This window comes from Antechinus flavipes, chromosome 4, assembly GCF_016432865.1.
Source record: "Antechinus flavipes isolate AdamAnt ecotype Samford, QLD, Australia chromosome 4, AdamAnt_v2, whole genome shotgun sequence".
Classification (NCBI taxonomy): Eukaryota; Metazoa; Chordata; class Mammalia; order Dasyuromorphia; family Dasyuridae; genus Antechinus; species Antechinus flavipes.
The window spans coordinates 364,153,703-364,177,081 of record NC_067401.1 but is presented as its reverse complement, the minus strand read 5'-3'; the positions used below and the strand labels follow the sequence as shown (position 1 = coordinate 364,177,081).

Sequence of the window (23,379 nt, the reverse complement as noted above, 5' to 3'; positions counted from 1 at the left end):
GTTATTGAATAATGGAGCAAAGGGGAGAATCTGGAAGTGGTGGTGGGAAGCAGAGTATTCTAACTCCACTTTAACCACAGAGCCAAAGAAAATGGCCAAAGAGTCTGTTACTGGGTTGGGAGCTAGATTTCACTGTTGATTTAGGATGAAACAGAGTTTGTTGCCTATGTAACAAGCTTACAGGGAGCACAGAGGAAGGTATAGGAAGTTTTTAGTTACAGACTAGGTACTGATCTTTGCTTGCTCACTAATAAAATCACCGGTCAGGCAAAAAAACAAAACAAAACAAAACAACAAAAACCTAGCAAAGGTGGTTGGGGCTAAAGACAACTTTCCTATACTTGCTAAATTACCTTGACTCCTAGCATTCTTTACTCTTTAAGATAGCAAATAAACTAAAACCAAATTAAATTATCATTTAGGAAATACCTGAATAAATTGACATAAATGAAGATAATTGGCTATAATAAAATATCATGTAATAAATCACAAAAAAATTCAGTGAAACAGGGTAGATTTGTATGAATCGATGAAGACTGAAATATAATTAAAAGAACATTCACTTACTATAATGTTAAATAAATAATACTAGATGGTCCCTTACCAAACTAGGCTCATTATGGATTATAGACTCTGTGGGTCTATGCAACATCTTTCCCAGCTTCAGCCTAAGCTTCTGTATACTATACAGAATATTGTTAAATAAACAAAGGCATTTTTATTGTTATCAAGCCAACTGTCAACCATTTGGACTTAAATCTGAGAGACAAGCATTTTTCAGGCAGAAGGGAGTTCTCAGGCAGCTTATACCTTATATCATTAGTGGGCATCTAAGGAAAAGCCTTGGAATTAGGCCTCAGTTTTCAGGGAGGCCCTTGATTATCTTAAGAGTTCCTTTTCCTGCTCTGTTTTACAGGCAGGCTTTTAGGTATAGATCCCTCTACAAGTACAGAAAAAATATCTATTTGTTTTGGTGATAAATGTCCTTTTGCCCTAGCTGTAACACAGAAAGATACTCATTTCCTACTGTTCTCTGAACTTCCACTCCTTACTTCCTATTATCATAAAAGAATTATTATTTAATAAAGAGTATTAATAACCTTGAATTTCATCATTCATCCAGCCTATGTGAGGGCTCCACTTTAGAGTAACTTTGTTAGTTCATTTGGCAAGAAGTTTTTTAAAGCACCTAATGTTCATAATGTATAAATAAAACTGGACAATGTAAAATGCTCGTCAAACTGAACATCTTCCATGTGTAGCTGTGACCTTGGGAAAAATCCCTTTGTTTCTCAGGACTTCCTTTCTTCCTCTGTGACTAATAGGCTTTCTGGGCCAGACTTACTTATTGAACAATGAAAGGTTCACAAATTATTCTTTGGGGATACTTATTGTGGTTGTATTAGTAGAAATACCCTAAATTATTTTCTTAGTGTAGTCATGTTGTTAAAATTGATCAGCCATTTGTCAAATACATTGCAACAGACATTTTTGCTCAATTAGGATTAGTTAGAATCCCCTTTTCCTTAGATTTAGTACATATGAAGAAATATCAGACTGAATCAGTCTTTTTGTAATATGAACACCTAAAACTTATGAGATAACATTAAAACAATTTCTCACACTTGTATAAACAGCATTTATTGTACAGAGCGCTCTGAGGAAATATGACAGTTCTGGTCTCAAAAGAAGAATATGTACAGCCAAGCTTTCTCTCTATTAATACATCTATTTTGTCCTGCAACACTGGAAAGAGGGAATGTGTGGCACAAAACAAAAACAAAACCCTTTTAAGTTATAAATCAGAAATAAACACTTTTAAAAAGGTTTCATTTTATGGTAGAAATATAAAAATTATGATTTATGGGTGAAAGTTAAAACAAAACCCCCCAACAGTGGAAGTAGTTTTTAACACTTAGTAACACAGTTTTTGTCTTTTAAACTGACTTGTGAATTACAATCGAGGATAAAAGTGTTTTAAATCTAAACATAAATAAAATAGACAGTGCTGCTCCAAAACAGCCCCATAAAAGCAACTCACAGTAACGCCGCATAGATGTTCTTTGTAGGAAATAATACAGTTTCTTCAGCAGTGCCAGGAAATAGGCACTAGAAAAGTATCTTAGTGTTGCACTTTGCAACTGAAAGTTCATCTCACTTCTGTGCCGTATATAATAACACCATGTAATGTACCAAGACAACTTGTAAAAAAAATACAAATGTGAGAAAAGTTACGTTGTTTTCCTGAATCCTTTTAGAATAGGATAGATGTTTTCAAATGCTTCATAGATCTCTGCTCTGACCTTAGCACCTAAGGGATTGTGATAGATAAAAGAGAGTTGTTTAAAATACATCCTGTAAACATTCTATCCGTTCATTCATTCATTTATTATTTTGCTCAGGCAATTGAGGTTAAGTGACTTGCCCAGGGACACACAGCTAGGAAGTGTTAAGTATCTGGGCCAGATTTGAACAACGGTCATCCTAACTTCAGGGCTGGTGCTCTATCCACTGTGCCACCTAGCTGCCCCCGAATTTATTTATTTAAATACCAAGTGGCAATTTACTAAGTGTTGACTGTGTGCAAGCAACTGTATTATTTTATTTATTGTTTATTTTCGTTGAGGCAATTGGGGTTAAGTGACTTGCCCGGGATCACACAGCCAGGAAATGTTAAGTGTCTGAGGCCAGATTTGAACTCAGGTCCTCCTGACTTCAGGGCTGGTGCTCTATCCACTATACCAACTAGATGCCCCCTGGACAAACGTATTAGGTGTGATTAGGTATTGCCCTCACAGAACCCATAGTCTAATATGGGGACAACCCCTCCCCCATAATTCTAAGAATCTCAGTCTCTCTCACATAGACATAGACACAGATGCTTATGCACATGCCCTACACTTATTTTGGACTTTCTTACTTCACTATCCACTGGGTACCTTCCCACTATTCTTTAGCTTCCTTTTGTGTACTGTATCCCACCACCATTAGACTGTGAGTTCCTTGAATGCAGGGATTATCTTTGTCCTATTTGTATCCCTATTGCTCAGTACAATGCTTGTCACATAGTAGGCACCTAATAAATGTTTATGAACACAAAATCTGTGATAAATGCAACAGAGACAGAAATAAAAAACTATGGAGGGGAGAACACCAGGAAAAAGCTTCATGGACAAGGTGGCATGGGAATTGGGATTTTGGAGCTTCTACACTTGGGATCCATAAACTTTTTTATTTTAATTATGATAACTACAGTTCAATATAACAGCTTCTCTTTCTAACCCTATGTATTTTACTTTAAACATTTAAAAACATTATTCTGAGAAAGGTTTCCCTGGCTTTACTAGATTGCTAAAGGGGCTGTGTTATGAAAAGATTAAGGGCCCATGCTGTAGAGAATGCAAAAGACAAAGAGGAATAATTCCATGAGCCAAGGTGAGGAAGACTATCATGTCTAGGGAATGACTGAAGCAGAAGACTACACAGGGGAGTAAATATGAACTAAAGCTAGTAAGCAGGATGGTAATTTATGAAAAGTTTTGCTTATCGGATTATGACTTTAAAATATTGTCATTAATCTTGGCCTCAGAGAAGACATGAGGAAATGCTCCTCCTTTCCTTCTTTGTAGGACTGAAGGATTATAGCTATGGAATGGGGGCCGATGCTATCACTCAGATCAATATATCGAATGGTTTTGCTTAAGGCTTCTCTCACCTTTGTTAAAGAGAAAATGCTCTGAGGATAAGAGGGGGAAAGGGACATAGCTATAAATGACTAATGATTTTTAAAACAAAGGGCATCAAAACTTCAAAATAACACATTGCCAAAACAAAACACAAAACTTTTTTATGCTCAAGTAGATTTTTAAGAAACAAAGTTATCTGAACACATCAATAACTATTTTCAATATTAATCATTGAGCAATTTGGCTAACCTTTAAAACTCTAATATGCCAAATACCTTTTAACTTACCAGTTAATACAACTTTTCCCGAAACAAAAATAAGGAGGACAATTCTGGGCTTGATCATTCTGTAGATTAGTCCAGGAAATAACTCTGGCTCATAACTGAAGGAAAAAGAAAAAAAAAAGATTTAGTAATTATATGTGATTCTCTTGTTAGCTAGTATTTTGAAGGTTTAATTCTAATATTTACACTTAAAATTTTTGAGTATTATTGTTAAATTCAATTATTTGTAAATGCCTTTGTAATTTTCCGAGATCTGTGAAATTACTATTTTTCAAAAATCTGTGAGCATAAAAAAATATGTGTAGCAGCTATTTTGTTGTGACAAAGAACTAGAAATCGAGTCTTTATCCATCAGTTGGAGAATGGCTGAATAAGTTAGTATACAAATGTAATGGATTATTATTGTTCTATAAGAAATGATGAACAGGCTGATTTCAGAAAAGCCTGATAAGACTTGCACGAACTGAAGCTAAGTGAAGTGAGTAGACTCAAGAGAACACAGTATACAGCAACAAGATTATGTTAATGATCAAATGTGATGAACTTGGCTCTTTCAACAATGAAGTGATTCAAGGAATTCCAACAGATTTTTGATGGAAAGAGCCATCCACATCCAGAGAGAGGACTATGGGGACTGATTGTGGATCAAAGCAAAGTATTTTCACTTTTTTGAATTGCTTTCTCCTTTTTTTCTTTCACCTTCTGATCTGATTTTTCTTCTGCAACATGACAAATGTGGAAATACATTTAGAAGAATTGCACATGTTTTAACTTATTGCTTACTGTGTCTATGGGAGGAAGTGGGGGGGTGGGGAAGGAAGGGAAAAAACCTGGAATGTATTTGAAAAAATAAAAAGCTATTAAAAAAATTTGGGAGCACAGAGACATGAACAAGGAATGAATAAGACTCCCAGTTGAATATAAAAGTTAAGGGAGAAGAATGAATCAAAGTTTTTACCACTTTTCAACATGGGAACATGGATGAATGGTATTATCACAGTCAGAAACAGTAAAGTCAGTAGAAAGAGAAAATGCAAGAAAAAGTTTAAGTTCAGTTTTGGACATCTTAGGTTTGGGCTATATGTAATATCTTAGTAGACGTACTGAAAGCAGATGGAGATATCTGTTGGATGTCAGGTGGATATAATATTTAAGACTTTCAACAGTTTTAAATATATGTAAAAAAAAGGGTGCCATAGTCATATCTGTAAAATACCCACATTAAAGCAAGAGAACAAAGATGAAGAGTCATTAAAAGAAATAGAGAAAAGTTTAGAGACGTAAACACAGATTAATTTTCCTTGCCACAAAAAACTAGGAGAAATGAATTAAAATTCTCTTGAAGACAAGCTTAAAAGGATAAACTTCCTAATTATTAGAGCTCTTTAAAAAAGTGAAGATGCTGCTCTCAGAAGTGGTTGGTTTCCCACCACTGGAGGTTTCTGAGCAGAAGCAAGATGACCAATTGTATGTATTTGTAAGGGAGATTCTCATTCTGTAAGGACAGGATTGTAACTTAGTCAAAATTTGTACATCCTCTAGCAGCATACATATGATTAACATTTTTATATAATAAACAACATGTATTATATAAATATATCAAATACCTTCAGTATTTTGCTGAAAGATATATAAAGATTGGATAACATATATCATATAATTCTAAATACACAATAATAGGTGTAATCCTATATATGACATAGAATTAATAATATGCTTATTGAAATGAATGAAAAGATAATTTTAACAAAATTAATCCAATGTTAAAATATTTTCTGAATAGAATTAAAAATGATACTTAAAATATTAAATATAAAGATTTCCACTTCCAAACTATGAACCTAATTTTTTTGGGGGGAGGGGATTGATAATGATAATGGATACCTATATTAAAGACAAAAAGAAAGGATATTTGTTTTTCATCAAGTTCTGGTTGTCAAAATACTATAATTCATTTTTCTTTAAACTTTTACAACAGGCACAAGGTATTATTTTATTGTCTAAGGTACAAGAAATATAATAAAAACCTGCTAAAGATGTCAATTAGACACAAATGAAAGGATCTCTAAATTTAAAAATCTTTCAAATATTCTTAACAATTGTGATACTTAAATTTTCCTAAATTTGACATGAAAATTTTAGTTTGTCTGTAATTAATTAAATTATTTTAAAAATATGAAGCACTAATTGGGAGGTTTAGGCAATGTAACAATTACAACTGACTTAATAAAAATATTTTGTGCTTCTAAAACGATCAATTTTTATTACTTTTAAAAAATCAGAACATATGTGAATATTAAATAAACTGAATAAACAATGATGATCTCCACCTACAGAATTTTAATACTTTAATAATACATAAAACTATTATTATTATTATTATTATTTTTACTGAGGCAATTGGTGTTAAGTGACTTGATTAGGATCACGTAGGCATGAAGTATTAAGTGTCTGAGGCCAGATTTGAAACTCAGGTCCTCCTGACTTCAGGGTTGGTATTCTTCCACTACACCAACAAGCTGTCCCACACATACATCATTTTAAAGTCGATATGAATCAGAGTTGACTTTTGGCAATAAATAAACATAAGCCTCAAAAAGATCTTTCCAAAAATGCTTTACAGCATCTGACATTGCTCATATATAGAATCATTTCTATAATGTGGATCTTCAATAAATAATTTCTGCAAATCAAAGCTTCCAAGAAGTCCAATTCTAGTTTTAAATTTCACGAACTTTTCTCTTCAAATCTCTCATAGTGCTTTCATTCATATACAGTTTATAATCAAAGGTGAGGAAATCTCCTTTGGTAATCTACTGGCAATAAGACTAATGGTGATACCAAATTGCTTTATACAAGTCTGCCTTTAATAATAGGAAGGTTTCTTATTTCAGTACAAATATTGGTACACTGTTTATCGTCTACTTATTTGATATACTGATCAGATACAACTTTCCTAAAAACTGTTTCTGCTATAGGTGAGTGGCAAAATGGCAAAGACTTGGTCCCTTTTAGGGCTTCCCCCCCCCCCCCCCCCATTCCTACTTTACAAATTTATTTTCATATTAAAAAACTGATCTGGCAAAATCAAATTGATTCCAATAAAAGGGAATTCTGATTTGAGGAAATGGACTAAAAGTTTGAAAACTAGCTGGTGAGCATGGAAGATTTTTAAGTAGCCCAGGAAGCAAATAAAAAACTTAAAATTTTGAATACAATTACAGGTATTAGATCTATTTTGGAAACATAGACTTCAATACAAGTTCCTTACATTTTTCTCCTTACCTGCTAAATTGTTGATGTGTCAGTACCAGCCCTTCTAACCTTATAGGAAACTTTACATCACAGCTGCCCACCATATTTTGAATCTTAAAATCCAAGAATTTGGCTGGAAAGCCCAATTTTTGTACAACTCTGGCATATTTTCTGGCTGCTAATCTGGACTGTTCTTCACTGAGGAAGGAAAAAAAAAATTATTTCTAGCCCCAAATAATCAAAAGATGATATCAGGCAAAAATGTACTATAAAAGAGACAAAATGTCTTATGTGGCAACTTACCATCAACAGCAAAAGATAAACTATTTAAATTTATGATAAAAGCAAATTTTAACTGTTCTTTAATATTATCATGTTAGAAAATTTGCCTTAAGCTTTGGCCTTTAACAAAAGTATGAAAATGAGGTCAGTTTCTTGTATACCTTTTGATCCAGTAGTGTCTCTACTGGATCTGTATTCCAAGGAAGTCATAAAAAAGGGAAATACTCCAAAAAAATGTTTATAGCAGTCCTTTTTGTAGTGGTAATGAACGGGAAATTGAGTAAATTCCCCACCAGTTGGGAAATGGTTGAATAAATTATGGCATATGAATATAATAGAATATTATTGTTCTATAAGAAACAATCATCAGAATGGTTTTAGAAAAGCCTGGAGAGAATAATATGAACTGATACTAAGCGAAGTGAACAGAATCAAGAAAACATTGTACATAGCAACAGTAAGATTATTTGATGATCACTGTGATGAATTTAGCTTTTTTCAACAATGAAGGGACTCAGGCCAATTTTAATGGACTTGTGTGAGAGAGATCTGCATCAAGAAAGAAGACTATGGGGATGGAATATGGATTACAACATAGTATTTTCACCTTTTTTATTATTGTTTTTTTCTTTCTCATTTCCCCCCTTTTGATCTGATTTCTCTTCTGCAACATGATAAATATGGAAATATGTTTAGAAAAATTGCACATGTTTAACATATTGGATTACTTGCTATTTAGGAAAGGGAAAGAGAAAAATTTGGAATACAAGGTTTCGCAAGGGTGTATGTTGAAAACTGTATTTACATGTTTTGAAAAATAAAGCTATTATAAAAAAAGAAAAGAAAATGAGGTCAGTTCTGCTCTTTTAGAATATTATTTGGCCTAAACATTTCAGGGAAGGAAGGTAGGAAAAAAGAAAGGAGGAAGAATAAGTCCACCTATACCAATTACCTATCCCCTTCTAATTTAGTAACTCTGAGACAAAATACCATTGGTGGTATTATCTCCACTTTACAGATAAAGTGCTATGGAAAAATTAAAAGATCTGCTTGTGGCATATAGCTTAGTTAAGTGTTGGAGAGAAATTTCAAATCTGCTTCTAACACATTTAAACTCTAATGCTCTTTTCTTGATACCAAGCAGTCTTTCCTATCTTTAAAGTCGATGTTCCTGTAGACTCTCTTTTCTACTTTCCTTTCTTCTCACTCAATAGGCAATTTAATTTATTCTCAGGGCTTCAATTACATCCTCTATGTAGATGCCTTGTCTTCTTTACGCAATTCCAGACCTACATAAATTTCCTAGATGCACCTCTATTTAGATATTTCATTGACCAATGCAAATGCTATGTGTATAAAAACTGTCCTTATCAACTACTTCATTACTTTTTTCGACAACACTAGCATTTGCCCACTTTTACAAGCTCAAAGACATACTGTTCTCTTTGGCAGTTCCCTCTTCTTTCTTTCTATCTAATCAGTTACCATGTACTCTTCCCACAGTCACTATCCTAGGATGAGCATTCTGCCTTTATTATACTCCCCTTTCTTCCCATCATTCCCAATATAGCCTTTATTGTACAGTTACTCTTTTTATTCACATTTTAGTTTATGTTACTCTTCTGCTTAAACACATGATTCTCTCCTGCCTACTCAGTAGAATTCAAACTCCTAGTTTACCACTGAAGGACTTCAACTTTCAAGATTGATCCCATACTACTGAACTCCATTGATAGTGTTCTCTAGGGAAAGGGGGAGGCTAATAGAAGGAAGAACAGAAGTAGAAGGGGAAAGGGGAGAGGGGCTGTAAAAGGGAGAACAGATTGAGGGAGGGATGATTAGAAGTAAAATATTAATGAAGGAAAGGGGGGAAAGAAAGAGAAAATTATAACTTGAGGAAAATAAGATGGTGGGAAATAATTAGTATTTTTTTTTTTTTTTTGCTGAGGCAACTGGGATTAAGTGATTTGCCCAGGGTCACATAGCTAGGAAGTATTAAGTGTCCGAAAACAGATTTGAACTCAGGTCCTCCTGACTTCAGGGCTGGTGCTTTAGTCACTGCCCCACCTAACTGTCCACGAATTAGTAATTTTAACTGTGAATGTGAATAAGATGAACTCTACCATAAAATGGAAGCAGACAGCAGACTAAATCAAATGCCAAAATACCACAATATATTTTTGTTTTTTAATAAGAAACACTCAGGTAATTACTTTTGCTTAGAAGACTATATGTATTCTTTAGAGCCCAACTCAAATACTACCTTTTTCTTGATTTGCATAGTTGACGACTATTCACTTTTTATATCTCAGATAGCATAATGCACACGTGTTTTATGAACTTTTATGCACATTTTGTTGGTGTTATTTATTTATTAATCACACCCCCTACTAAACTGTAACTTCCATTAAGGTAACAAGGGTTTGTTATTTAAATTTTATATCATTCCTCTTCTGTCTATGTGCTATATACAATAAAGGCTTAAATATTTATTTTTGCTCAGTTTGTTTAATCATATCCGACTCCTCATGACCCTATAAGAGATTTTCTTGGCAGAGATACTGGAATGATTTGCCTTTTCTTTCTCTAGCTCATTTTACAGACGAAGAAAATAAGGCAAATAGAATTGTGATTTGGCCCAAGGTCACACAATTAGCAAGTATCAGAGGGCAGATTTCAACCTGTGAAAATGAGTCTTTCTGACTCTATGCCTCGCACTCTATAAATTACACCATTACAAGGTTAAAAAAAAAAAAAAAGACAATGGAGCAATGAAAAAAAAATCTATAGAACTGAAATATTGAATATCATAAACATCATAGTGCATATTTATGTGAAGATCAATATTAATGAATAATCACAACTTCAGAAGGCAGTTGGTAAAGCATCTTTCTGTCTGTCTCTTGGCACAAAGATAAAAGACAAACCATTACTAAGGGGCCACACATTTTCAAACATGACCAAAGCGTTTTTCCATCTTCTTTATCTATACTTAACTATTATATGAGAGGCAATCAATGGGAAGTTATGATGATATTGGTTAGATAGTATTAACAAATTAAGTTAAAAAAGTCATCACTAAAGAAGTCATATTATTTAGGTTATTTCATGCCTCAGAGGGTCATTGTAAAAAAAATTATTTTGAAAACCATAAAATATTATGTTACTTACAATTATTTCTATTTTTTTTTTTACTGTCAAGAGCCAAGTGGTGCATTTTACAAAGCAACATATCTAATATACTGAGGAAGAAAGATGAAGCAAAGGAGTATTTTGTCTTTATCCAAAAGTCTATTTTGCCTGTGGTGTCAAACATAAACAGAAACAATCCCTGAAGCAGCTAACTGACTTAGAAAACCACAAACAAATATTATGTATATTGTATATTTTTATTTTATTAAGCATTTCCAATTTACATATTATTCTTGGTCATATGGGAATTTCATACCTGTTTTGTTCTGTGGAAACAAATAAAAACCACAGAAAGTAAAAAAGTAGAATAGTTTTTTTTTTCCTCACTTTACTTTCTGTAAGAGCAAAAATCAACATGTCCATAATAATATTTTCCTTTTTGTTTTTTCTTACACACTACCATGCTAAGGAAAACATTTTGTTATGGCCAGATTTTGTTAGGAAAAGAAGGGCCAATACAAGTACTCACATCATAACTACTGTCAAATACAAATGAAGGGGAAAAGGACTGTTTACAGTATCTATTAATGATCATAGATTTGTAACAATGGTGATCAGAAAAAAGTTGCTAACCCCTAAAGTATGGTTTGTGCCACAAGATCTATTCAGGTCAAAAATTTTCATAATAAAACTAAGAGTTTTTTCTTATTAAAATAATCTTTCTTTTTCTAGCTAGATTTCTTTCTGAGCCCAGATTTTCTCCATATACTTTAACCAAAATAAAAAATATCAAGAGAATGAATCTAGAAACAAATAGCAGAATGTAAGAGTCTTCTATTAAATGAGATATTAAAGCAATGTCATTCTTTGCACTAAAAATTTTTTTGGACAAGTTAGTTTTCATAGAAATATCATTTATGTTAACATGCAATTGATTTATTATTATTTTAAAATGAATATCTGTAAGCATTTATCAACCTTAATTCTAAATATGGTAAATATTGAAACCACATAACGCACAAAACCCTTTGGGATTCTAAATTTTTAAAAGTACAAAGAGGTCCTGATACTGAAAAATTTGAGAACCACTGACCTAGAGTTTAGAAGCTAATTTGACTAATAGAATGATATTTAAAACATCAAAAAAAAAAAAACCATTTAATTTATCCTAAAAGCTTTGAAACCTCAGGGTTCATGATCTTTTACTCAAGTGTTCACTATAAGGAAAGTGATGGCTGCTCTTACCTTTTAGCTCCTGTGCATACCATCTTCCCAGAGCTGAAAATAAGGGCAGTAGTTCTTGGCTCTCTTATTCTCATGATGACTGCAGCAAAACGCTAAAATGTTACCAATAGAAAATTCTTAATAATGTTACTGAACAGCAATTCTAAACAATGTAGAGCTTGACTTACAAAGCATTGTACCAAAATGCCAATGATTCTTTCTTAAATCTTACTTTAAATGACCTTTCTGAAGCTAAATAGCGATTACCGTATATACTCGAGTATAAGCCGGGTTTTTCTGCCCAATTTTTGGGCAGAAAATCCCCTCCTCAGCTTATACTCGAATCACTAGATAAAACATGTGTAAATATCCCTTTTAATGCCCCCCTGCTGTGTAGTATACAGCGCGAGTGCCAACTGTTATATTACAGGGCCCGCCGTTGCTACGGTGATGCGGCTGTTCCTGTAGTATCACAGTCGGTAACCAGACTGTATATTAATGCTGGCACCTGCTCTCCTCCTCTGCGGGTACCGGTGCACTACCTAAACCTACTGATATAATAAGTTTTCCCAGATTTTTGGGTTAAAATTAGGGGCCTCGGCTTATATTCGGGTTGGCTTATACTCGAGTATATACGGTAGCTGGAGAGTTTTAATGATATGAATGTAATCATTTTTATTTTTTCAATCTATCCAATGTACATTTTGTTTAGGTCTCATTTAATTTTTAAAAATGTCTTAACACTGCCTTAATCTCTCCCTGTTCCTTCCAAATACCCATTTTTTATAACAAAGAATTATTTAAAAAAAAAAGAGAGAGACAAAAACACAGTAAAAGTGACCAATACATTGAAAAAACAAATCTTATGGTATACACAATGTTCTATACCCATAGTACACGCTCTCCTTCCCTCTCCCCTCCCAACTCCCACCTTTACAAAGCAGTAGGGGGAAATTTCTTCTCATATCTTTTTCTTTTCTTTGGGGCCAAGTTTATTCTTTGCAATTCTGCAACATTTTTGATTGTTTAGTACTGTTCCCCACCATTTACAATGTTGTAGTCATTATGTATAGTTTTCTTCTTATTTTCTTCTGCAATATTTCGTTTGAGTCTTTCCATACCTCTCTGTGTTCACCATATTCATCATTACATTCATGTGGCACAATTTGTTTAGGCATTCTCCAACTGAAATTCTGCTTTTAGATCTTTGCTACAAGAAAAAGCCATGCTACAGATATTCTGGTATATATGGAGCCTTTCTTTTTATATCTGGGAGCCTAGCAGAGTCTCAATTTAATTTTTTCAAGATACTGATTTTCAAGACATTGAAAAATGTATGGAACGAGTGGCAATCTCTACTTAGGTACTCTATATGTGTGCAATTTCAGTTTAAAATATATTAATGCAAGATAGAAAGAATGAAAGTTTTATGTTTACCAGTGACTTAGTACCAGTCTTCATTTATGGTAAAGAAAACCTAATTTATGCTTCTAGAAGAGTTTTTTGGATAGGCAAGTGAGTTAAGAAAAAGAAAATAATTTGAGTTTTCAGAATATTACTTATGATCTATATAAGTTTTATCTGTAAATTATATTTTACAATATCTACTATTAAATATGTGGCAATTCTCTTACCCATTTTAAGCAAAGGCACAGGAGATCCCCCTAAAGCTACAGTGAATCTGTGACTTAAGCTAATAACAAAATTCTGAATATCTGTCGACTTTTGTTATTAAACTGAAAAATATTTCTGTTCAAAGCCTCAAACACTTTATATATAAAAAGGAGTATTCTGGGCTTTATTTTGGAGATTTAAAGAAAACTGAAAACATGACTTAAGCTCCTCGATTCTGGATTTACTGTATTTGAATTCTTTTATTTTGAAGTAAAATGTATTCTGATATAATTTTAACTTTTGAGAGTATCAAAGCAGCTTTTTACCTTGGGATTGTATTCAGCATTTCGGGCACGAAGTGCAATGGTTTTTAGATCAAGTTTACAACCAAGGTTCACTGTGGATACAATGTTCCTAAAAGCAATTTAAAGAGAAAATATGAATAATTTAATAACCAATAACAAGAATGTACTAACATATAGAATGGACTTGGATTAACAATTGCATAAGAACACCAAACTCCTGAGCCCTGCTAAAAAATTACCAATGAGTTTAGTCTGAATAAAAAAGACAAAAGAGAACAAAACAGACTACTTGTTCAAAAACTGGAACAATACAAGTAAATAAGGAAGACCAAATTTATTTTCTAAAATAAACATCACTTGGTGAAAGATGAGATTCAGGCTTTATGTTTCTGTCTTCTATTTAGAACTAGTTTTTACTGGGCTACCTCAGACCAAAAAGGAAAAAGTTTATCTGTGAAAGGAGTATTGGAGGAGTAAGAATATTTAAAGCAATCTCTGATCAGCAGCAATCTATTCAGGGGAGTAAACAAAGGACCCTCTTGATTCCCATCAGCTCAAGTTCACAAATTCAATTTAATTCAACAAATATTTAGTGCCTTCTATGCAGTGCAAAATTAAAGGAAGTGAGAAGGAAAAAATGCCTTGCAGTGGCACTTAATATATGAAGACTGATAATCTGTTTACTAAAGGTCATTTACAAAGGTTTCTTTTAGATTTGTAAAAAATAAGCCAAGTTTAAAATATTACTATGGTTACCTCTAAAATGAAAACATAAAACTTCAAAAATATTTTCCCTACAAATTCAGAGGAAGGAAGTAGATATACCAGACAAACATACTTACTGTAGCTGTGGTACAATTCCAGAGCTTTCAGATGCAGGTGTGGCTGGTGTAATGGGAGTCATAGGGGTCATTGGGGAAGGATACAAGGGTGTAGTGCCTGGCAGAGGTGCCGTGGTAAGAGTCTGTGAATGGAAGAGCTGTGGGGTTTGGCCAGAAGTTCCCTGGGTTGCTTGTTGAGATGCAGACTGTTGGGCAGCTTGTTGTTGCTGCTGCTGTTGCTGCTGCTGCTGTTGCCTTTGCTGCTCTTCTAGAATAGAAAGACTGCTTGTGCTTTGGACAGGCTGGGGAGTCAGTCCTGTACCATAGGGCATCATTGGACTAAAGATAGGAATTCCAGGAGTCATGGCACCCTGAAGAGAACAAGAGTAAAATTAGTTATGCAGGCATTTGGCTGAGAGTATATGGTTTGATTGGCATTCAACATTAATAAAATATAGGGGGGAAAATGTCCTCATTTTAATATTCTGCATTTTCAGTTGTAGTTATAAAGAATTTATGCTTTGAGATTCCTTCTAATTCTGAGACACCAAGAACAAATAAAAGAATGCTCTTTAAAATTACCATAATTATTAATCTCTATTCAAAAATGCCTAAAAAAGTTAATCCCTCACAAAAAAGGTAAATCAACAATTTTCCATCATTGATATGAATATACTGCAATTCTAAAATACTTTGTAACTTTTCAAGTCATACGCATGTGGATTATTTCACATGAAGGCTAGTCATGAACAGCATTTTAATCCCCAATTTTACAGTTAAATAAGTCTCAATATCCTCAAGATTAAACACTAATTAATGGCTACTCAAAGAAGTTCAGAACATCTAGTTATCTCTGTGCTCTATTAGACCAAAAATACTAATAATTGATAGATATCAGAACTTTGTACCTGCAATTTATGTCAGAAAGTATGAAATATTCACATTTTATAGGACAGAATATTTCTGTCAAATAGTTTCTGCCACCCAAAATACAGTAGAAACAAGACAAACTAGAAACTGGGGAGGGGGGGAAGGGAGCCACATACTAAAGCTCTAACATGCATTTTCCTATGTTATTAACTTTTTACTTAATGTTTTATAAACATGTACAGCATGCAGAACAACCTGATTCACACACCATTTGGAGCTGATGCAAAGTAATTTTTACTACTAGATTTAAAAAAAAGATAGACCTGGGTTTAGGATTTTTAAACATATAGTTTTAAGGACAAAACTAGAAAAATATATTTATCACAAGCTTTAAAAAATCTATGATCATTTGGTAAACTTCTAGGATTTATCCAGAAATTAGATATTCCCTTTACAAAAAAACAAAAACAAAAACAAAAAACTTTTACCATTTTGAAATAAAATCCTGATTACAACAAAAGCTTTCATAATTTCTATTCAAAATCTGGTGGTGTTGTCTGAACAAACAGTTTAAAACACAAGGTTCAAACAATAAATGCAAATCCATGCCAATATTTCAACAATCCACCTCCCTTCCCTCCCTCTTACCTGTCCCTTACAATGCAGCTTTCTACCCATGGTCCAGCTGTATTACCTGAGGAGAGGCCAAGCCCTGGGCATAAGGCGGCAAGCTGTTGTTTTGATCCATGATGTTCACTTCCTTCTTAGACAAACCAAAGAGTTCCGCTCCTTTTGCTTCAGTTTGTCCTTCAAAGCATCACAAGTATTTATGTCTTAGCTCCTTTGAAAACTCTTTAGGTTATATCCACTTCAAGGAAATGTGATGTCTCTTGGGGGGAAAGAAATCTGGAGTTTAAATGGAGAAACAATGTGAAGTAAACAATATCTTAAAGCCACGCCCCACAAATACCAACAGTTAACAATGTATTCCTCTGCACCCCAGTGTTAGATGCCTCTCTTCTCACATCTTCAAGTATGCCATATCTATGACAATGTTGATATTGCATAGCAATAGTTCATTTGAATCTATTGTGTGAAAGTCACTCATATGACCAAATTCAAACTCTGTGACAGTTATATGCCCTAGGCATGACAAATAAGGCACATACAGGTTGTGACCACTATAATTTTTTTTTTTTAAATAGCATTCTAAGGCAGGTTACAAGCAATGTGTATTACCAGTCCTCCAATACTGAGCATCCAATACTTTTTCCTCTGTTACATACCAACAATAAAGCATGGCCTCTTCTTGCTAATTTATAATTTAAAGCAAGGGATTAAGCTTTTTCTGGAAACTTAGGGCAAGTTGATGAAGTTTATGAATACTTTTTCAGAATTTTTTCAATGAATAGAATAAAATTCACAGAATTACAAGGAAATATTTTTTAAAAAATTTCTTAGATCCAAATTGAGAACTTTTGATTCAAAGGTATATAATTTTGACGAAACAAATACATATACATATGTGTATTTTTTGGTCTCAAACTATGAATTTATCCTGACAAGAAACTCCTATTCTAACCAAGAGATAAACAACTCCTTGCCTGAGATACAAAAAAATTAAGTAACTGACCCGTGATCATCTAGCAGAGCCTTGAACCTAGGACTTCATGACTATGATTGTTTCTCAAGTACATATCCAATTAAAAATTATACATTTAACTATGTTTCTTTTTAAGCTTTTAGAAAAAAGACTACAACTTGTTTTAGGATTATAGTATACACTGTGAAGGGAAATAGCGGCTATACTAAAGAAAGCTAGGAAATAAGCTATCTAGAAAGTCTGGTGAAAATCAGAAAGGGAGTAGCCTAGTCATTTCTAGCCTAGAGATGGGGATGGGCTTAGAAAGAAAAGATTCTAAGAAGGGTGCCAAGATCTTTTTGCTTTCATAATGGCCCATAAACTCTTCAATTTGTGTCCTTAGCATGGTGAAAGATTTGCTAAATTTGTTACCATGGAACTCTTTAGGTCCCTAAATATCTCCTGCTTGAAAGAGGGAAAAAAACATCCAGGCAGCCCCTGGACCAACTGGAAGTCCCTTCAATTAAAAGAAAGCACTCCAGAGGCAACTAGATGGCTCAGTAGAAGTTCAAATAAATCTGACCACAGACATTTAATACTTCCTAGCTGTGTGACTCTGGACAAGTCACTTAATCCCAATTACCTGAAAAAAAATGCACTCCTTTTTCTTTTTTTTTAATTATATATTTTATTTTATTTTATAATAACTTTATATTGACAGAATCCATCCCAGGGTAAATTTTTTTTACAACATTATCCCTTGCACTCGCTTCTGTTCCGATTTTTCCTCTCCCTCCTTCCACCCTCTCCCCTAGATGGCAAGCAGTCCTATATATGTTAGATATGTTGCAGTATATCCTAGATACAATATATGTTTGCAGAACCGAACAGTTCTCTTGTTGCACAGGGAGAATTGGATTCAGAAGGTAAAAATAACCCGGGAAGAAAAACAAAAATTTGCACTCCTTTTCCAAGAATATCAGGAATTATTTCTAAGTTCCTAGTATCACAGAATAAGACATCAATTTATTGTAGCAAGGACTGTTCTTGGATCCCAGCTTTGCGCCTGACACCAAGTTACTGACACTTTCTGGGAATCAGTGTTTTCATCTGAAAAATATAGGTGACTCCCTCTCTCTAAAACTTAACCTATTATAATCTGAACATTTACACTTTTTCAAGTTTCCAAAAATGAGCAACCTATCAAGATTTTTAAAATATTACTTTATGCTATTTATAAAACCTTTGGAACAATTTAAAAATTAAAAAAAAAAAAAACCGCTTTCATTAGTGCTTCAACTTATTTTGCTTAATACTGCACACAGGCTGATATTGTCACTTCTTGGTATAGTACTATCCCAACTTTAAGTTTATACTATAACACTGGATAGTTAATAATTACACTGGATAGTTAATAACTATTAATAATGTTAGCAGTATGACTGATGAGGAAGGAAGGGATATTAGAATGGTAAAAACTTGACAGGACTTGGTAACTTACTTAATTCGTGGGATGAGAAATAGTTTAGCTGCTAGGTTCAGTGAGGTTCCATGCCGAGGTTTAAGAATATGATATTACCCATCAAAATAAGAAAATTGGGAGGCCTGGTAAGGTTAGGGGAAGAGAAGACAGATTAGTTTAGTTTTCAGGCAGATCAAACTTTAGGTGTTGTGAGGACATCCTGGTATACAATGTCTGATGTTTAAGAGTCACTTTAGGATGCAGAACTTGAACCCAAGAGAGCTATTTGGGGTTGGATATGGTCTTCAATCAAAAGATTCTGGAGACCATGGTTGTATCCCTTTTTGTTGTTCAATCCTGTTTGACTCTGTGATCTCATGGACCAAAATGTTCATGGGGTTTTCTTGACAAAGATACTGGAGTGATTTGCCCATTTCCTTCTCCAGTAGATAAAGGGAAACAGATGTTAAGTGACTTGTCCACAATCACAAAGCTAGCATCTGTTACATGCAAAAAAAAAAAAAACAAACAAACAAACAAACAAACAAAAAAAACCATGATAAAAAACAAAAATGGTAGGGACTTAACAAACAGAAAAAAGTTTGTTTAAGTTTGTTTAAGAACAAACAGTCTTAAAACAAGAAGTGTTAAGGATACATAAATACATCCAAATAACTATATAAGAAAGATCTTAGTATCTTTAGAGTCACATCCAAAAGTATGAAGTCAAATGGGCCTTAAGAAGCATTCCTAACAATAAGGCTAGTGGAGTGATGGATTACAGTTGAGCTACTTAGAATACTAAAAAAATAATGCTGTTAAGCTAACTTAATAGGCAAGAAAATTTGGAAAGCTCAACAGTGGCCACTATATTGGGAAAAAAAAAAAAAAAACAGTTCATGTTTCAATTCTAAAGAAGGAAAATTCCAATGAATATACAAATTACTCAGCAACTGCACTCATTTCACATGCCAGTGAAGTAATGCTTAAGAGTCTGCAAGCGTCTTAGACAGCAGCAATATGTGAGCTGAGAATTAACCGAAGAGCAAGCAGTCTGGCTTTAGAAGAGGAAGAAGAAAAGGCGATCAAACTGCCAACATTTGCTGGATTATGGAGAAAAAGCAAGTGAGTTCCAGAAAAACATCTACTTCTCCTTCACTTATTATATTAAACCTTTGACTGTGTGGATCACAACAAAATGTTGCAAGTCCTCAAAAAGATGGGCATATCAGATCATCTTACTTGTCTCCTGAGGACCTGTATGTGGACCAAGAAGCAATGGTTAGAACTGAATATAAAACAACAGATTGATTTAAGACTGGAAAACGACAATGTCAGGGCTGTATAGTGTCACTTTATTTAACTTACATGCAAAGTAGATCATACAAAATGCCAGTCTGAATGAATCAAAAGCTGCAATTAAGGGTGCTGGGAAAATATGCAAGATGATACTACTTTGATTGTAGAAAGTGAAGAGGAATTAAGAAATCTTGATGAAGATGAGAGAACAGAGTATTAACACTAGTTTTAAGCTTAAATTAAAAAAAAAAAAAAAAGCAAACCCTTAAGACCTTGGCAAGTGTTTCTATCATTTCCAGGCAAAGAGAGGGAGAAGAAATGGAGGCAGTATCAGATTTTATATGCTTGAGCTTAATGATCACTGTCAAGGCCATGAAATGCCTTAGTAGGAAGGCTACACCATATCTGGATAGCATATTTAAAAAGCAAAGCTATCACCTTGCCAACAAAGGTCTGTATAGTTTTACCAGTAGCAATGTATAATTACAATATTGGATTAGAAGGAAAGCTGAGTAACACAAAATCGATGCTTTCCACTGTGATGCTGGAGAAGACTTTTGAGAGTATCCTTGGACAGCAAAGAGATAAAATTAGTCAATACTTAAAGAAATTTATTCATACTATTTATTGGAATGTCAAATATTGAAGTTAAAGCTTAAGTACTTTGGTCATATGAGAAGATGGGACTTATTGGATGGAAAAGGAAATGGGAACAACAGAAGGAAACAACGAACACAAACTTGAACAGACTTCGATAGTGGAGGACAGGAGGGCTTGTAATGTCATGTAGGGCCATGGGGTTAATGAAGTGTTGGACATGACTAAATGACTGAACAAGAACAACTAATTTCTGATTCCAGCCCCAGTTCTCTTATCTTCTGAGTCACCTAGCTGCCTATTGTATCCCTGGCATAGTATTTTTTATATAGTAGATACTTAATATAATATGAATTGAATATGTGAAAAATACATAAACATTTTGAATTAATTTTACTTATTAGCAGTTCTTGATGACCAAAGATTTCTTAATGGGAAAACTCAATTTAAGAAGTAGTTAACATTTAGCATGGGCTTTATACTCTTCTAGGAAGTGAGAATGATTCAACTCAAGCAAGCTTAGTCTACCAGTCAATATTAATTAAGTACTTAACATGTGCTAAAGAAACAATTGCTCAACCACAGAGAAATTTAAGTAGTGTTTCAACTTGGGCTATCACAGTGGCATAGAGATTCAAGCCCCATAGATTATGGGGTTTTGGAAGAGGCAATTATTTCCTAAATTTTACATAATTTCAAAGAAATCTCTCCAGCAGGATGTTAATGTTGAGATTTTTCACAACAGGGAATCTCAGATTTCTGCTCCAGTCTGAAAATCAATGTTGATATATGTACACTTTGGCATTCTAGTGAGAGTTGGTTTGGACAAGTAGAAAAAGTTGGATAGGATTTAGGATAATCCCAAGCTCCTCTGAGATAGCCCATTTTTTTTAGAGGGAAGGAAGAAAAAGAAAGGCTAGAGGAACACCATTTACTTTGTTCAATCACTTGCTAATCTTATCAATTTCTACAATTATCTCTATTGTAGAAGATTCTCAGATCTAAATATGCTCAATCCTAGTCTTTGTCTTGGCTCCTCTAGTTTCAAGAAATATTTACTGGACATTTCAAATTGGCTGTCTCACAAGCATCTCAAACTCAAAAGGTCCAAAATGGAACTTTTCTTTACCCCCACTAACCAATCTCTCTTCTGAGCTTTCCTGTTACTATGAAGGACACCAGTCACTCCAACCTCATTCAGTTTTTAGTCACTCAACCCCACATATGTAATTACCTCCCAAATCTTGTCTTTTTTATCTTCATATTATCTCTTCTACATGTCCTCTTCTCTCAACTAACAGAGTCACCACCCTCTTGGATGGATTACACTAGGCTTCTAATTGGAATGTCTCAATTATCTCCCCATTCTCCACACAACTGCCAAAGTGATCATCCTAAAAGCACAGGTGTCACCATGTTGTTAAATCATGTCTGCCAAGATCCCATGGACCATAATACACCAATACTTTCCATGGGGTTTTCTTGGGTAAAGATACTGAAGTGATGTTATTTCAGAGGTTAACTGACTAGCCCAGTATCAAAGAGCTAGTGTCCTCAGGCCATATTTGAATTTAGGTCTTCCAGATTCCAGGTTCACTCCTATAACCAATGAGCCATAGGAATCATGTCAGTTTCCAAATCAATAAATTCCAGTGACTATTACCACTAGGATGAAATGAATTCTGTTTCTTAAAAACTCTTCACAACCTATCCCCCAATTATCTTTCCAGTCTGGCTAAACATTTTGCTCCTGCATAGACTCTAAGGTCCAGCTACAAAAGCCTCCTTGCTGTTCCTCATACAGGAGGCTCTATCTCCTTCAGTGCAATTGCACTAGCAATCCCCTATAATTGAAATACTCTTCCTTCTCACCTCCGGGGGGGATCAACAGTCAGCTCAAGTACCACCTTTTACATGATGCCTTTCTCAATCTTCCCAGCTGCTACTAAGTTATCTTGAACCTACTTTCTCTCTTTACTATGTGGTCTTCCCCACTGGATTGTAAGTTTTTTTGAAGGCGGGGCTCTTTTCCATCTTTCTTTCTCATCCCCAAGTTTATCACAGTTCCAAACATCAAGGAAGTCACTTAAGTGCTTTGTGGATTGATCCAGTGATTTCATTAATATAAGAAAAACACTCGCTCAGGTTTAGAAAACTCCATCAAAAGAAAACTCCATCAATTCAAAACAATCACCTCCAGATAACCAGAAAGTGTAGGAGAGCTGCCTGGGGTTACTAAGACTGATCCAAGGTTACAAAGTCGCCAATAGTCAGAGGCAGCACTGGAATCCAAGTTAAGATTCGCATCTTATCAAGATTACCACCCAAGTAAACCAACAGCAGCGGTAGGGATGCCTCTTCCACCCGTCACCTGCACGTGTGCAATCTTTCCTCGGCACTTTCCTCCAGCTTTGGAGAGAATTACCGGGAAACAGCACAAACCCCAACAAAGCACTGGGCCGGGGAACCGGGAAAGAGCCGGCGGGGAGTGGATCGAACCGCTAGCGGCCGCCGCATCCAGGGCCTGGTGCGCCGCGGTCGCGAGCCTTGCCGAGTACCTCGCGCCCCACGCCGGTCGTTCCAGCAGCGTATTCCCCCACCCCCCAGCCCGCGCCCCCAGCCGCCTCCCGCGCGCCCGCCAACCCTCCTCCCATCCCCCCCTTCCCTAAAAGCAGTCAGCGCGCTACACGGCGGCCGTCGCCTCGGCCGCCCCCACTGATGCCAATCTACTAGCTTTTTCCCAACTCTTGACTCTCCAGGGAAGGGAAAAATCAAAAGGAAGAATACCTTGAGTCGCTGTGGCCACCGTCGCGGCCGGTGGAACCGGAGGTCGGCCAGAGACAGTCTTTGCGCCCGCCACGGCGACCCGAACCTACCCGGCCCTCCTGACCTCTCGGCGCGCCGAATTACGTCACTTCCGCCATCTTTTTATTTAGCCTCACTCTCGTCTGTAGCCATTAATTTGT

The 23,379-nt window shown here is 34.9% G+C and overlaps 1 protein-coding gene across 5 annotated transcripts; it reads right to left on the bottom strand.

Annotated features, from left to right (window-relative positions):
* Positions 1–1,615: 1,615 nt before the first annotated feature.
* Positions 1,616–23,303, bottom strand: TBP (TATA-box binding protein). 5 transcript variants are annotated; one of them, XM_051998203.1, is made up of 9 exons: positions 23,201–23,303; positions 18,557–18,660; positions 16,168–16,379; positions 14,625–14,974; positions 13,804–13,891; positions 11,885–11,976; positions 7,256–7,423; positions 3,974–4,068; positions 1,616–2,311 (listed from the first exon to the last, which is right to left on the bottom strand). In XM_051998203.1, the coding sequence occupies exons 3-9, from the start codon at positions 16,219–16,221 to the stop codon at positions 2,232–2,234; spliced, it is 927 nt and encodes a 308-aa protein (XP_051854163.1). In that variant the 5' UTR covers positions 16,222–16,379; positions 18,557–18,660; positions 23,201–23,303; the 3' UTR covers positions 1,616–2,231. The 5 variants fall into 5 exon arrangements, with proteins under 5 accessions (XP_051854163.1, XP_051854164.1, XP_051854167.1 ...); XM_051998204.1 differs by having other exon boundaries at positions 16,168–16,362; XM_051998207.1 differs by lacking the exon at positions 23,201–23,303 and adding an exon at positions 21,648–21,835.
* Between the last annotated feature and the right edge of the window lie 76 nt (positions 23,304–23,379).

Bases quoted from the DNA above. Each gene is read 5' to 3' on its own strand.
- TBP (XM_051998203.1), bottom strand. From the start codon at position 16,221: ATGGATCAAAACAACAGCTTGCCGCCTTATGCCCAGGGCTTGGCCTCT. The intron at 14,975-16,167 runs GTAATACAGCTG...TGTTCTCTTCAG, and splicing joins AGGGCTTGGCCTCTCCTCAG to GGTGCCATGACTCCTGGAAT. The intron at 4,069-7,255 runs GTAAGGAGAAAA...TTTTTCCTTCAG, and splicing joins ACACATCAACAATTTAGCAG to TTATGAGCCAGAGTTATTTC.